Source organism: Tachypleus tridentatus, chromosome 1 (genome assembly GCF_004210375.1).
Source record: "Tachypleus tridentatus isolate NWPU-2018 chromosome 1, ASM421037v1, whole genome shotgun sequence".
NCBI lineage: Eukaryota > Metazoa > Arthropoda > Merostomata > Xiphosura > Limulidae > Tachypleus > Tachypleus tridentatus.
In genome coordinates this window covers 90,766,626-90,783,833 of record NC_134825.1, presented here as the reverse complement: position 1 = coordinate 90,783,833, position 17,208 = coordinate 90,766,626, and the positions used below count along the sequence as shown (strand labels likewise).

General features: G+C 34.4%; 1 protein-coding gene across 1 annotated transcript; it reads right to left on the bottom strand.

Moving 5' to 3' along the window:
* Positions 1-5,625: 5,625 nt before the first annotated feature.
* LOC143232688 (forkhead box protein A2-A-like) lies at positions 5,626-6,626 on the bottom strand. Its single transcript, XM_076468425.1, is given in 3 exon segments — positions 5,626-5,901; positions 5,903-6,229; positions 6,324-6,626. Coding segments are annotated over 3 exon segments (906 nt in total).
* Positions 6,627-17,208: the final 10,582 nt, after the last annotated feature.

Below are 17,208 nucleotides of genomic sequence, written 5' to 3'. Positions count from 1 at the left end.
ATGTATAATTGATGGAATTCACACTATATTTCAAATCTTTGAAAAATATAGCAAAAAGAAAGACACATTAAAAAATAGTACAAATAGCATTTAACCCAATCTTTTCACAAATAAATCTTTTGAGGCTTGTCATTATTACTTTGACAGCTATTTTTATTCTGTGTTAGCAACAGCAGACACGTTCTGGAGGTTAAAGGTCACAACTGTGTGTCTCAGTTATTACCGTACTGTGAGTAGTTTTCTGTATAGTGTGTATCAGGTATATCATTTTGACTTTTTTGTCTTTCAGCACTTAGGCAACAATGAGTGTCTTTGACCCGTCTACCCCATTTCTCATGACCAAAAGTATAAAACATCAGACAGCGTTGAAAATTATGGACCTTTTAAACGAAGCCTCGAAAACGCTCAATGGCTGAAAACAATATTGCACAAAACGCTGCGAAAAAACCTGAAATTGACTACCAGTTTGGAACATAATTGGTTGTTTGTATGTTTCTAAGTATAAAGCAACAGACTAGGTTATACACACAGTGTCCACCCTGGGTGTGAAACATTAATTGTGGAGTTATAGACTTTCAAGCTGACCGCTAAGCCTCTAGAGCGCTTCGGATTTGGACGCTTATACAATTCACAATTGTTCAGAACATATGCAACAGCATTACAATAGAACATTTTCTTTCATATACGTATTGAACTGATTTTTGCCAAGTTACCTAATTAATTGTGGACTTCCTTAAATGTCCAAACTCCATTTCATTAATTAATTTTCAGTTTTAGTCATTTTGTTCCGTCCGCACTTTTTTGTTTGTCGAAATAGAATTTTTATCAAAACAAATCTAAAACTATTTTTTTTAGAAACATTAGTAAGGTATACAAATAACAGTACACTGTTCCAGTATAATATGTTATAACTACACTCATTTGTTGTAATATATTATAAAATACACTGTTTTGTTATAATATATTATACTAGAAAAGTATAATTTACAATTTTACCGTAAAATATAATAAACCAGAATAATGAACATGATAACTATCAGAATGGTTTATAATACATCTAATAGAGCGTTCTATGCCATTCTGTATCCTACTATCTCAGCATATTTTATTGTATACTATATTATAACCCAACTGTTTATAATATATCTTATTAAAACAGTAAACGTTACCATAACGCATACTATAAAAATGTTTCAAAATGTACATTTAGAAAATTGAGCTTCATGATACATGCTATAGAATGTTGTATATTGTAATGAATTATGAATAGCTGTTTGCAATATATTTACAATAAATTGTCGTATCAGCACATTTCTCCACGAAGAGTTATTAATGCTTACATCAATAAAAATATTACTCTTTTCATTTCTATAGTACACAATTTTCTTTATAGTACATAAAAGATAGATATGTAATGATTTTAGTTGTTATAACAGTATGACATACAATACGTATCATAAGAATTAATCTATTTGAATCAAATTGCAGGAAGAACAAACTACAACATCAATATAATAGAGGAACTGAAATATTGTTACTTGATTTTAGAAGAACGCGTGTAATCATAGAATACAAGACATATTTAAAACACTGTGAGCGGAAGCTTTGATTGTGAAGAAGTGAAATAATAAACGATTAGATCCCGAGATGTCGCTTTCCTTCATTTCCTTGCTAGAGATTGTAAACAAATACTTTAACTGGAAAGGTAATATTTCCTTTCCTTTGAACATTTTACAAAATTATTCAGACAAATCCAAGAACAGAGTGCAGCACAGATAAAGACAGGATTCAACTTACAGAAAGTAACATCATAAGATACCTGTGCTCTGCCCATCACGGGTATCGAAACCTGGGAAGCCCGGCATGGCCAGGTGGGTTAAGGCGTTCGACTGGTAATCTGAGGGGCGTGGTTTCGAATCCCCGTCACACCAAACATGCTCGCCCTTTCAGTCGTAGGGGCGTTATAATGTCCGGTCAATCCCACTATTCGTTGGTAAAAGAGTAGCCCAAGAGTTGGCGGTGGGTGGTGATGACTAGCTGCCTTCCCTCTGGTCTTACGCTGCTAAATTAGGGACGGCTAGCGCAGATAGCCCTCAAGTAGCTTTGCGCGAAATTCAAAAAACAAACCAACAAACAATCGAAACCCGGATTCTGGTATTATAAATTCGCAGACATGTCGCTGTGACATGCCACTGTGGGACATTTTGGAGTTTGAAATTATATATATATATATATATAGTTTTTGATACTTTACCCTAATAAACTAAGGAACTCTGCTTTGTTTGTTTGTTTGTTTGTTTGTTTGGAAATTTCGCACAAAGCTACTCGAGGGCTATCTGTGCTACTTAAGACTAGAGGGAAGGCAGCAGTCATACCCTAGCATGTTAACTGCGACGCGGGCGCGAAATTACGAGTACGCCTTAGCTAGGCCATGCCGGGCCGGGAACTCTGCACTTTCCAAATAAACTCTTACTATTATACAAGAAATATAAATTTTGAAAATTATTCTATCTGAACATAGTTTTACGGTACTCCTTTCACGCTATTATTTAATTCAGATAATAATATATCATATTGATATTAAGCAAATTCACTGACTTTTTAGTCCAACCATGATATTTTATTTACATCCCCTGGTGGTAAACCAAAGAAAGTTAAAGATTGACTAGTTATCATATCCTGTTATAACTTAATATCGTCTCTAAATGGAACTCGCACTGAGTTAAAATCCACTCACATTTTCTCCTAATATAATTTGTATTATAGCCCCTATATTCATTCAAACTGCCTCTAGAATCTAGATAGTAAAAGATACTATATTTATGGAGTTTGGCAGTATGAAACTTAAATTATACTATCCGTAATTAATACTGCTTTCTATATTGGCTCATTATATTCTTTCCAGATATACCTTAAAGTATGCTGTCCGTACTTAACAGTGCTTTCTAGAGCGGAGCATTATATTGTCTCCAGATATACGTTGTATTATGCTACATACAGATGTGATTTAATGTGTCCCAGAAACGTTTCTGATACCACATTATTTTTTGCATTATGAAGTCATAGCTATATTTGGTTTAGGTACAGGTTAATACTATCTTAACATATTACTTAATACTTCCTCATATGTGTCTTAATACTACTTGCAGATAAGAAAAAAATTAACATTTATGGCTAATTTTACGTATTTTTAATACTTTTATATTCCACAAACTGATTTCTCGTCATGTATCTGAACGCTTTTTTTTTAGCTGTTTATAGAGTTAAATTTATAATAAAGTAATAAATATCAATTCTTGAAATTTTCTGGTGAATGTTTCATAAAACCAACAATTATATTTTAAGTTACAGATAGTAACAAATGAGACTTCTCTCGTTAGGCTTAACAAAACAGAGGTACAGAAACAGACATCCGAGCTTCCTTTGTGTCACATTAGGAAGCAGCAGCTTTCTGTCAAACAGAAAGATAGAGTGAACCGTGCTGCTCTATAATATTTCACTGATGATCTTCCAAACGTAATTATAATGTAATACTGTTGTTTATTATTGTAATTACGTGTCAAAATTACGAAGAATTTAATTCGCTATACATCGCTTTATAGTTTCATTGTTAAAATTAAATCTGAAAAATAAAGTATGTAAGCTATAATGTGTCTGAAGAGATAGCTATAGGCAAACAAATGAAATAGTAATATTAGTATTGTTGTTACAACTAGTTCAAATAAAAATACTTGTGAATTAACATATGCGAGGTCATCTATGTTATCACCACATAACCCGCAATAAAAAACTGTTCGTTTTTTTTTTCCGTACTGAATAAATTGATTCTATTTGTTTTCAATACTCTATACTGCGTATGGTAGAAAACAATAGCTGAGTTTTTCACAAGCATGGTGATTTCATTTTGGTAAGTGAACTAACACTAAAATAAAACAAAAAACGTGTTAATTTTGGTGTCATGTTTATAGGTGATAAATAACCATTATCAAACCTGTTGTACACTGAATAATAGTTCTGATGTTGTGCTTATACGAAATAATATTTGTAACTTATATCAAGCAAATATAACGATTCTGAGCTTGATTGACCATAAATCAAATACCTTCTCGATTCAGGCTTTTAATAACAATTTTACTAAAAAAATCGGCATATATATTATTTTATAATAAGGTATATTTATAACAATCCAAACTATAGATTTATATTTACGTTAAGTTGCAAAGTGTTTGTTTCACACACTAAATTATAGTTAGTGTAAGGTTGTCCTTTACCATTATACTCTAATTTCAAAATTACTAAAGGCGATATTTTAAATTTGTATAGAAGCGATGTTACGTATTTAAAACATAGCTGTCGTTTTACTATTCCTTCATAAAACAGGCCTGGCATGGCCTAGCGCGTTAAGGCGTGCGCTTCGCAATCCGCGGGATCGCGCCCGAGTCGCGCCAAACATGCTCGCCCTCCCAGCCGTGGGGGCGTTATAATGTGACGGTCAATCCCACTATTCGTTGGTAAAAGAGTAGCCCAAGAGTTGGCAGTAGGTGGTGATGACTAGCTTCCTTCCCTCTAGTCTTACACTGCTAGATTAGGGACGGTTAGCACAGATAGCCCTCGAGTAGCTTTGTGCGAAATTCCAAAACAAACAAACAAACCTTCATAAAACATGTAGTGCACCTAATACCAGTTGTAGGGACAGTACATCACAAAATTAATAGTTGTTCAGGATTAAAAAACAACTTAACAGCTAGCGATATGTTTATACAAAAATAAATCAAAATATTGTAAAGAATGTTAAAAAATATAATTCATAAGAATAGGAGGAACAATAACTTGAATATATAAAACTTAAATAACAATACACATGAAAACAACAACATGAAAACTACATTCATTGTGCTCTTGCTCATAGAATTAAGATATGAACCAACTGCAACTGACATAGAGAGAAAAAAATATAGCGTGCTCACCCACACGGCTAGATTACACTAAATGTTAGTGCTTCGATAACGATATTCAATGTTGGGCAACAATATTTCAGGCATCATTGAAGAAATTCCTGTTTGTGAATTATCGCAACAAGTTCTTGCCGTGCCAGAGTCTAAACAAATCCTGATGTAACAATGCGTAGAGTCTGCTGAAAGATTTAAATATAGTAGAGAGAACAATGTTCGTATGTTACAACTGCTTTGGGAGTGAGCGTAGCAGATAGAACGTGAACGTAATAAATAAAATAGAGATCATATATTGGAAACTGCTGAAGGATGAACGTAGTAGAGAGAATGATGATAGTAACTGTTTGTTTCATTGGACGGAGGTCCTGCGTTAAGGGGTGACATGGGTGCATAACCTGAGTATTGAGTTATCTCGTAAATTTTCATGTCTGCTTTGGTGTCATCAGATATTATATTATTGATAAAAATGATTAGAAGAACTATAGTAGGGGTCAACTCTCACGTGGCCAGAGGCTAGTATGGTAGGATAAAGTCAGACCACGAGTAAATAGTCCTAACTGGTGAGGATCTAGCCCACTATAATTGTGAGTAATTCGTGTTGATCTGCGGACTACAACACGTCGTTTCCAGTTTATGGTTTTCACTACCATCTATCAAGGAGCGTTCATGACAGTTATAGTTGTCTGCGTCTACTGTCAGCAGCTGAGATTTGGCAGACAGAGAGGAGACAACATGCTGCTGACCCTGGTTGGAATTGATAATTAATCTGTCCCGAATGTTGTGGTGGATAAGGAAAAGGGTTGTCAGGAGGCTTTCTAGAAGTGTCCGCCGATTTCAGGTGCGGTGGAGAAACACCGATCTTCGATTCTGTACTTTGCTGTTTCTGTTGTTGTTCGATGGCTTTATGTGCTTGTCGAAACACTTCTTTCTTTTGACATTTGAACCTTTTTTTGGCGACGTAGGTAGCAACCATTTTCAAACATGTTTCCAGAGTCTGGGTGCAGTGTCCAAAAGCTTCCTTTACCTGGCTTTTCTTGTGTTCGTGCAACTTTGACAAAACAATCATTAAAGCTCAGACTGTGACGAACGGAATTCTGCCAACGCTGCTGGTTCTGCTGATAATATTGAAACAAATCCATGATGAACTGATAGATCTCGCTGAGGGTTAACATCTTGCTTGGACAGTTCTGAATAGCCATCGTGATCAATGAAATCTATGAATAAGGAGGCTTGGCGTGTGTGTAACTAAACTTTATCCGGGCGTCCACGCCCCATCGCTACATTGGATGAACTAGCTACACTTTCGGTACCAGAGAGTGAAGGGCCGAGGCGACCACACATAAAAAACTCCGTGCTGGGAACAGTTGTTACATTCATAGAATTAAGTCCAGTCACTGTATTCATATAGGACTGGATAGTTGTATCATTAATTTCTAAGCATAGAGAACTCATTCTTCCAATAGGATAAGTTTGTGGAACTTGAGTCATACATGAAGGCCCTCCACTTATCCCCATTCCTACTGGAGGTCCCATGAAATCTATAGTTGCAGTAGAAGTCATGTTAGTGGATGTAGAATCAATGTTGGGACCAAATCCTTCTGTGGTATAATTCAGAGTGAGACTTGAACCTGTGTTGATACTGGTCGTGCTGTACGTATTGGTCATACTACTCATAGTTTGCAAAAAATTCATTCTAATCTGAACGTCCTCTTAACCTTTCGCGTAATCATAATTATTAGTTTCGTTTAACCTTGAAACGAAATGTAAGGTTTGTAAAAAGCAACATTAAATTTCGTTGTAAATATAATTCACAAAGTCAATTGTAACATAACTCTTATTTCTTTCTTACTCACATTCGAATATGGTCTTATCGCTCTAGACTTTTTAATGGTTTCGGTAAATGAAGGTTCAGTTGATGCCTGTTAACTTTCTTTTAATATAATATTTTATCACTACTCTACACTTTATCACAAACTTGACGATAACAGGTAGCTGATACAGACATTAATCTGAGATCTGATAAGAACGCAGTTCTCAGCTCAACAAATTATATTCTCCAAACAAACATTGCTGGTTAGCTCTTATCAAGTCACAACGAAAAACGTGATAGAGTGAAGAGAACAACCCACCAAAGAGAGTTAGTTATGCGGACAATCGACTTCCACCGCTTGGGTACCGATCCTGTAGAAAATACGCCTGCCGACGAACTGTGTACATAAAGCTACGCCCTTCTTCTTTGTTTGAATGCAAATCTGGCACAGAAAGCTTTAAATTAGCCTTGAGTTACGCCTCCAGTTCTAATACCCATACCAGCTGTCTTGAGAATACATTTTTACTTCAAGCGGGTTCCTTGTTATCACGAATTACGCCGACACTGTTATTCTTATTGGATGATATGTAGAAACGTCACCTAACTCCGCCTCCTTACCAAACTCCCTTTCTTCTAGAGTATTAATAACGATGGTAAGTTTAGCGTCATCGTGAGGTGAAAGTCAGTTTAGAATACGGACCGGCTGGATTAATAACTAAATACATACATCATATCCGCAATCAGTTGTGAGTCTTGTAACCAGATTTTATCTTTCTGTAATATATGTTAGCAGAATGTTAGAGAAAAGTGCAATCATAACCACACTTCAAATAGGAGTTATGCCACTATGCTGATATACAGAAAATATATGTGCTGCATTTTATATCACGTGCATAGAGGAAAGGTTTTTACGTCTGTAGTCATGAAAATAGAAAAATTCACATAAAGGGTGATCATATTTTGTTCAACCAGCACAATGGAAGTCAAATAGAAGTAGTATTTGACTTTTGACTGTTACTGTTAAAATGAAAATAGGAATATAATGTTCATAGCTCATAATAGAAAAACAAAAGTAACTCGTTAGGCTTCGTGCAAAGCTATTTGAGATAGCAGTCCCTAATTTTGTATTTATACGTTAGAAAAATGGCAAATAATCAGCATCACTTATCGCAAATTTTTTGGGTTATTTTGATCGAATAACAGGATTTGGATGTCACGTTTAGAATGCACTCATGACCTCAGCGTAGTATAAGAGCAATTTCTTTTTTCAGTAACTTGACGACAGTTTGGCACGGCGAATAAAAGAGCTCATCTAAAAATGAAAAAGAGTTTTGCTGTCTGTTATGGTGGGTACTTAAATTGTAGTTAAACATTCTTGTTAGATTTCGATAGAGAAGAATAAGCTAATTGTAGAACTATTAATTAAAAACAAGTAAATATTGATAGAACTAACTTGAAATACACGAAAGACTGTCTACTTGTAACAAGATATATTTATGATATAAAAACGATTGTAAAACTATAGTAATGTATCGCTCAAAATTCAACAAATAAATTTCTGAAACAAATCACAGTGGAATTGGTTTCTTATGAAATCACGCTAAATAGGAATCATAAAATGTAGGGTTATATGATTTTTATTATATGATGAATGTTTCGTGTGCTTATATTTTAAAAGTACAAAAATCATATATGTATATATATTTAATAGTACGATATATTAAAAAACTAAATAACCCATTCATATTTCCTGTATTTTAATTTATGATATAAGAAAACAGTTCTCTGGTGAAATATGAAATGAAAACTTGGAATTTCTTTAAATAATTCCGTCCTATTCACTTGTTTATTATTAGTCACAAATGATGTAGGTCATTAATATTGCAGCTGCTAAACGTTCTTGCTTACTGAACGTTCAGTACCCATTTATTAATCCATAGAAATAGTATTTTTTAATATACTGTTAATCAGGTGAGAGTGGTCTGATTTAGAAACGTTTCTCTAAAGCTAATCTAGCAGTGTAGTTGGTTTGAAACAGAAGATCTACGAGATGAGTGTTTATTAAAGTTCTCTATCAAACAGTAAAATAATTAGCACCGTTAAAACTATTTACTATTAACAAAAATTAATATTGTAGAATTTATTCCTTTAGTAGGAGTTACTGCATTATTGGGTTTCCTACGTCTTCTTGCACTCCTTCATCCACAAGCTTAAAAAACCACCGTACCATTAAGCAGATTTCAAAAGAAGTATATCTACCATTCAATTACATGTTATTTTCTGCAAAGGCATCAAGAATCGCGTTAAATGTGAGAAGCGGCTATCTGTAGTTTGTACACGATGTCCTGTTAAGCAAACTAGAAGGACGTATCCGTTATAGAACCCACAAAACACCGTTTTACATAGTAATTTTAAAACATTACACTAACGTATCTGTTTAAAATTGTATAAACACGCTGTAACTATATATGTTACACACTTATGTAGGCAGTTTTGATATTTTAAATAAAACAACTGTATTTTGGAGCCGTTGAATAAGTAAAATAGGTCTTTGTAGATAATATAAATATTTATGGCACAGTGTTATTTGATTTTAGTGGATATATGTCGTTTGAAGCTGGTGATACAATTAAAGGCTTTATTGCATCTTTGTTGGAGTACTTTGTGCCTACATCTTTAACTACAACACTACCTGATAATTATGATATTCTGAAAGTGAATATAGGCCATTAAAATTTGCTGACAGAATATGTGATTCTGTTGATTCTTTTTAAGGTTAACTTGTACTGACGTTTTAAACAATAATGCCATAACTGCTAGCCGATAATGTTGAGCTCAGCCAATATACTGACAATGGTTACTCTATTAAAGAAGCTGTACTTCAACATTTTTATATTAATTTGTGTTAACCTTATTAATAGCGACCTCTTTCAAAACCTACTACGAATGCAAAGCTTTTCAACGACTTGTCCTATGATTTGACAAATATATTTGAGAAATGAAATCACTTTGATTTAGCTTGTCATTACATAATTTGGAATTACATGAGCTTCAATATGGGTGACGTTTATTTCTGGATGGATTTAAACTTGTTAATATCACTGCCATTAAAATAACTACAAATTCATTATGAGCAAAATAACCGTCAACGAACTATCTAAACATTAAAGAAATTTGACTTCATGTTTGAGGCAACTCTATAGTATCGCTCCAAAGCTAATTACTCCAGAGCCGTGTGCTAACACGGTTTAGTTGTCATATATCTTAGAGTAGTACCCAAGTTTATGTGAAGAGTACATAAGCATGACAAACACTTGCAACGAACTATCGTGTTGGGACTGCAAATTAAACGTTATTCAGATAGGAGAGATATAACTGTATGTCAACTAACTTTTCGAAAATTTTGACTTATCTTATGCTCTTCATCTTTCCTTATTCTTATAACGTGCATGTAGTCTTTTGAAATGTGTTTTTATACAAAAAAAAACTAATTTGAAATGATGTTTCATTGAGATGAATAGATTTAACATTATTCTCTTTAAAGAGATAAATCTAGGATATTTAAGGATGGTTTTTATTATAAATATATGGTACTTCTTAAGTGGAATATATTAGATTTGTCTGACTGGTGTATTTTACATACGGAGTAAGTGAAGCTTGTGAATACTGAGTATTTAATCTATTTGTTGATTGAATTTTGTAATTATAACATACATTTCTGTGGATCAGTCTTTGGCAAAGAGGTTTTTTTTTTCCTCTTCAAACGTAAATATTTGTTGTTGACATTATGAGTGTTGAGAAATCAAAGTTATAACAGTTCAAAATGTTTCTTACCTTACTCTTAATGTGTCGTGCTTACAGATCTGTACGCAGAATGTTTGGAATTGGAGTTCTAGTTTGTGAAATCAAAAACCAACATATATTGTCCAAAGAATGATAAAAGGTCGGGTACACCCCCCAGAAAATTTCTGAAAAATAAGTGCTATGAGATTAAATGTGGAAGCAATTTTGCATGAACTATAACTGAAATAATTGTACGGTTGTTTTCATAAAATCTACAAACATCCAATGAAAAGTCAACAAATCATCATTTTGTTGTAATACTTCATGGGAAGCTAGACTTAAATTAGTATAAATATGTATTATATTTTATTACAGTGAAGTACTGTACTATCTACATGCAGAGTAGTGATTAATGCGTGGAATTTGATCAAACAGAGACAATTATTTAAAGCTCTGAATACAACTGTGATAATCAACAGTGTAACATTTGACTTGTTTCAATATGTTATTTTAAAACAAGCAAATTGTGTTGCTGTTTGTTTATTGTTGAAATTTATCGCCAACAAATCACAGACGCCTACTACAAATAACCTAACCTACAAAACCTAACACGTTAATGCTTTTCTAATCCACAAGAATTTTGACTATGTGGAAAAAGTTAAATATAATAAGAAGCTGCATTATAACTACACAAGAACATTTTTTTTTACAATACAAATATAGGGGATTCGGGGGCGAAACCCTCTACGTACGTGCGTGACTTAATATTTACCGACACACACATTGGGTCTATAATGTAAATAAAGTATAGGTTTACATATATCAAGAAATGATGATTTTTTTAAGTCAAAGACAATCTATTCTTTTAAAATGCCACCAATGGCACTGCAGTATGTTTACAGACTCACAATGCTAGAGGCCCGGCATGGCCAGGTGGGTTAAGGTGTTCGACTCGTAATCTGAGGATCGCGGGTTCGAATCCCTGTCGCACCAAACATGCTTGCCCTTTTAGCCGTGGGGGCGTTATAATGTTTCGGCCAATCCCACTATTCGTTGGTAAAAGATTAGCCCAAGAGTTAGCGGTGACTGGTGATGACTAACTGCCTTCCCTCTAGTCTTACGCTGCTAAATTAGGGATGGCTAGTGCAGATAGCCCTTGAGTAGCTTTGCGCGAAATTCAAAAAACAAACACAATGCTAGAAACCAAATTTCGATACCCGTAGTTGGTAAAGCATAGATATCCCAAAGTTTTTAGCTTGGTGTTTAATTACAAAGAAATATCTTCTAGCATTTCTAATATATACGATCATGTCAGTTTGTTTGAGCAAAAGGAAACATTTCTGATATAAACGCCATATTAATTTCTTCTTCGTGATATGATGAGAGTGCTGATTTTTCTTCATTTAGATTGAATTATTTTTTACAAATATAATTACTGTACAGATAATAAAAAATATGTTATCAAGAAATTTCATGTGATTACTGTTAAGTCATTCAGATTATAAATACAAAATTATCAATCTTTGACAGTGGTCTTTGTAAGGTTCAAAGGGTGAAAAACTCTGTTATTGATGCAGAAATCTCACGTTATAGATGAGATTTGTATGTTTAAGAATTTCTTTATTTCATTTGCTCCACCACTGAAGACTGTCGGAGGTTATGTTTTCATTCCTCTGTGTGTATTTATCCGCAAGATTTCTCGAAAACGGTTGAATGGACGAAAGTTGGTATATACACTTAGACTATGACCCAGCTTAGACATGATTAGTTTTAGGAAGGCCAATATCACAAAATCCAAAAAAATCCATATCTGTTGACATGAGTACAAATTTTTTTCACACTATATTTACTCTATAACTCTTTCAAACGATCCATATTTCTTCCTGTTTTTATCTTTTTGTCCTTGTTTTTCTTTTCTTTTTCTTCTTTTCCTTTTATTTTATGCAATCTCCCTCGGAAATCGTATGGTTTTTCTACGACGTAGGGGGCGCAAAGAAAGACCCTCCTTATGCCTGCGAGCATATATATAGCATAGTTGACATAATAAGTAATAGGATACCTTTTCCAAATCTAACATACACACACAATTCACAATACGCAGACGACATCGCTATCTGGAGCACCTCCAGAAATCCAGTGATGGCCATGTCTCGCGTACAAGAATCACTAAATAACGTCTCAACATGGAGCAACAAGTGGAGAGTCGTGTTAAATCCAACGAAAACACAAGCAATCATCTTCTATAGGAAATTAAAGAAGCAAAGAAAAAATCTAGAAAAAATAAAACTATCACTCCGGAAACACAACCATTAATATGAGCAAAAACATCACATTCCTTGGCATCACTTTCGACACAAAACTAACATGGAAAAAACATATAAACAATATACACTCATCAATCAGAAAAAGGATTTCACATCTAATGACTATAACCGGTAAACAATCGAAATGCTCACCAAACACCATTATACAAATATACAAGGCTTACATCCGTCCACTAATAGAGTACGGATGTCAAGTAACATACAATATGTCAAACAACACACTCCAAAAAATCCAAGTTCAACAGAACAGAATAGTAAAATCTGCATTCAGCCTACCATCATTCACGCCAACAAATTATATACATCAAATTAGCAATTTACCAACAATAAGAGATAGAATAACGGAAATATCACTTAAATATTATCTAAAAGCAGAAAATAGAAACAAACTAACGGCATCACTACACAAATTATCCAGTGCACCAACAAAATACATTTCACCTTACAACATATTTCAAGAATCACAAATTACTCAACAAAGAATGTAAATAAATAAACCCATGTCATTAACATGTATTCCTTTTTTTTTTCAGATTCCGGACACACGACAGGCAAAACTTTCGGGGCCTGTCCTGTGAAAGTGGGTTTTCTCGGGGCACTCCCGTTTCCCCCCACAGCGAAAAAAAACAAAAAACTTAGGCATTGGATTTATAGATCCCAGGCGACTTTATTGCCAGACCCTGAATCGCACCGTTTGATTTGATTTGAATTCTATTCATGTTGACATTTGCTTGACTTCTTCCTTTCGGGACAGGTCTCGGCCTTTCTTTCCGGTGCTGCCTTTGCCTCCACCCAAGACAACATTTAGAGAGACATCCTCCACCCAAAGAGTTAAAAATAATAATAATAATTAATTTAAAAAAAACAACTTATTCCAAATAACAATTCACGAAAGGGGACGAAGAGGAACCACGACGTTCCTGAACACCCCAGTTGGAGAGAGAACTCTTCTGATTTCTCTCTCTGTAAACTAAACCCCTGCCACGTTGTTTGAGAAGTAATAGGAGAGAGGGCCTGAGCTAGTCACCGAGCAAGTCGGACGTGCCAAAATCTCTGTCAACATGCAATTTAGAACGAAACGTTCATCCTCGCCAGTTAGTGACGCCGGTAATCGTCGACGGCCTACCGCCGTACCAAGTCGCCACGTTGATCGCCCGAGCCAAGCCTGGGGCAACCATCGAACCGTCCAGGACCCGAATTTTACGCCGGGGCGGAATCCTCATCCAACCAGCCACTACTGTAGACCAAATTTATCTGTGCCAGCCATGGAACACTGAATTTAAAGTAAGTTGTTCCCCCACTAAAAGTCCAGTCAATCTTTATTCTGTATTCCTCAGGGGCGTCGACCCATCAATTCAACCAGAAGAAATTAGACAAAGCATAGAACCCCAAATACAAGCCAAGGTATACGCAGTTCATCGAATTTTTTCTAAGAACAGTAACCATCCCATGCACTTCATGAAGATAGTGACAACGTCGAAGTACAGTGCTGACTGTATTTTACGTGACGGCTGTTATTATCATATATTTCATTTTAGAGCTGAACGCCCACATGACGACCACTCAATACTGGTTCAAACAAAGCACCCAGATATCACAAACAACCAACGGAAATCTTCCAACATGAAACTACCAAAATACCGCCGAGTCCAGATCTAATTAGAAGAAACATGAAGACAGATTCAGACAACTCGACTCAGAAGACGACAACTCCCACTGTTAGCAACACGCATAAGTTAATTCCATTCAGTCGCTTGTTACTGTCATGATAATAAGTTTACCACAGAACTATCTGAAAAACGTTTCACTTGGAAGTGTGAAAACACAGGATTTCTTATCGATTTTTTTTTTCTGTTTGAACATGTGATCTATAAAAATTGTCTATTATAATGTTTCTACCTCTGGAGCCCCTGATAGCCAATATAAATCCAACCTCTTGATCACCGACTATTTATATTTAAATCTATCAGTATGCTCTGTAATATCGTGTACTTCAACACCTAACAAGAACTAGTCCTAGTCCTTATTGCTTTGTATTACAAAAATGTTATTTGAGTACACTATTTTATCTCCTCTCACAAAGTGTTTTTTTCTAACTCGTACTACTCTCTGTTGGTGCTGATTTTGAAACTTGCATATCTGCATACTAACATGCAAATAATTTTGCAGCTGTTAACTACTTACTTGGCAGTGTTATTGAATAAATGTTTTTCCTTGAAGTTTAATAAATTTATAAGTTTTTACTTTCTTGGTTTTTCTGCTTTAGTTACATTGCTCGTTACCATTTTTATTCTTCTTTGTAGAAAATTACAAATTATTTTATATCCTTTTTCGAGTTCATAAGTTATGCTCCTGCAGTTCAGATTGTAATGATGACAACTGCTGCAAGTACTATTATTGACCACATCCAATGGGTCTGAACCAAAATGCTTGACCCATGAAGCGACGGCTCTGGCTTGTTGGAAATTGATCAATTTCACACAGCAATTATAATAAACTGATGATTGTCCCATCATGGTTTTCAGTGATTGGGAAGTTTTGGATTTGAACAGCATTTTTCTCCCTCCTGAGTGTACCTCTCAGTTGCATATTGTGTCAGGCCTCTTCCCTTTTGATGGATTTGGTTATTAAGGCATGTTACAGTTTATGTCCTTATTCCCAGTTTCCTGTCTTCTGCCTCTGCTCTTCTAATAGACTAGTCTTTAGATTATTAGTTTTTTCCTACTTTCCTGGATTTTTTTGGTTCATGTGAGTTGTTTTGGGTATCTCGGTGATCCTGTACCCTTACTTTATTCCTTAAAATATGAATTCATTAATATTACTTTTGCATATAGAGAACAACTTGTAATGCATAATGCAAAATTTATATATGTGATTATAAAACAGTAAAGTTAAGTATGTATAAACCCAAATTGATTAGGAAAAACATTTTAAATAGGTATAAGGAGAAGGTAAGACAATGGGTTAATAACCTTTTGTTTCTTCCCATCCAAATTACTGTACACTACAGTTAACGTCTCTTTCACCAACCCTTTTTTATGACTTTCCTAGGTAATTTTCTTTATGGCACTCTTAAAATATTTCTTAAAAACCTGAAGTCCACTAAGTCCAGACTTTCTGTAATCTAGATAACAAATAAATTAACAGATTAGTAAGGTAAGATTTCCCTATAATAAATCTGTTTTGGCTTTCTTCTGGAGTATTCAGTTTCTATAAAAATATATTTTCATATAATTTTGACTTTTTTTATCAGTGACATTTGACCTGGATTAGTTTTAAACCACTCATTGAAGAGAAAACATGAAATAGAGAAACAACAAATTGAAAGTAAAAAACGTAATTTTCAAAAGCCTATAAGACAGCTAGAGGAAGAAAATAGTTTACAAGGACTTAGTAGTGCTCTTCCTGAAAATAATAAAGGGTTTTGCTATGTTGCAAAAGATGGGATACAAACCAGGAATGAGTTTGGGAAAGAAAGGTAACATAGTTTAAATGTATATTCACATTACAGCAATAGAATGTAACAAAATGTTTTGATAATACTAGTTAGTTCATCAAGTTCAGTTTATTGTTCTTTTGTTTGACAGCTAGATTCATTATAGTTAACTATAATGTTAACTCTAATATATAACTATATATCATAATAAGCAATTTACAAAACTAGTTATCCTTGTACAGACAAAATACTACAACAAATAGCATTTAAGCAGAAATTAATGGATGCTCTTTGTGTGAACTAATAGCAACCAAATAAGCACAAGTAAATATATTGTATTGCTTGTAATCATTTCGTTTTCTTTCGGTAATCACTCCTGAAAGTATATGTACTTGTGTCATTAACACTAATAAGATTTGCTCACAAGTATTGTTTTTGTCTTTTATTCATATGAATTTTAAACATTTGATGAGTTGATGAATTTGAATCTAAGATTTTTTACATGTTATAAGCTTGTTTACGATAATGTTGGCTTGTATAACATGTTGGTTACTATTTTTAATTGTTAAAACATTTCTTTAGAGTCAAAATCTTAATTCTGGGAGAACTGGATTAATGGGAACAACACAGCTGTTGTGTGGTTTGTTTATTGCCCCTACTAAAAGGCCTGGCATGGCCAGGTGGTTAAGGCACTCAGCTTGTAATTTGAGGGTTGTGGGTTTGATTCCATATCAGGCCAAACATGCTCACCCTTTCAACCATGGGGGCATTATAATGTGATGGTCAATCCTACTCTTTCTTAGTGAAAGAGTAACCCAAGAATTGGCAGTGGGTGGTGATGACTAGCTGCCTTGTCTTACATTGTTAAATGGCTAATGGCTAAAGTGTAGATAATCCTCATGT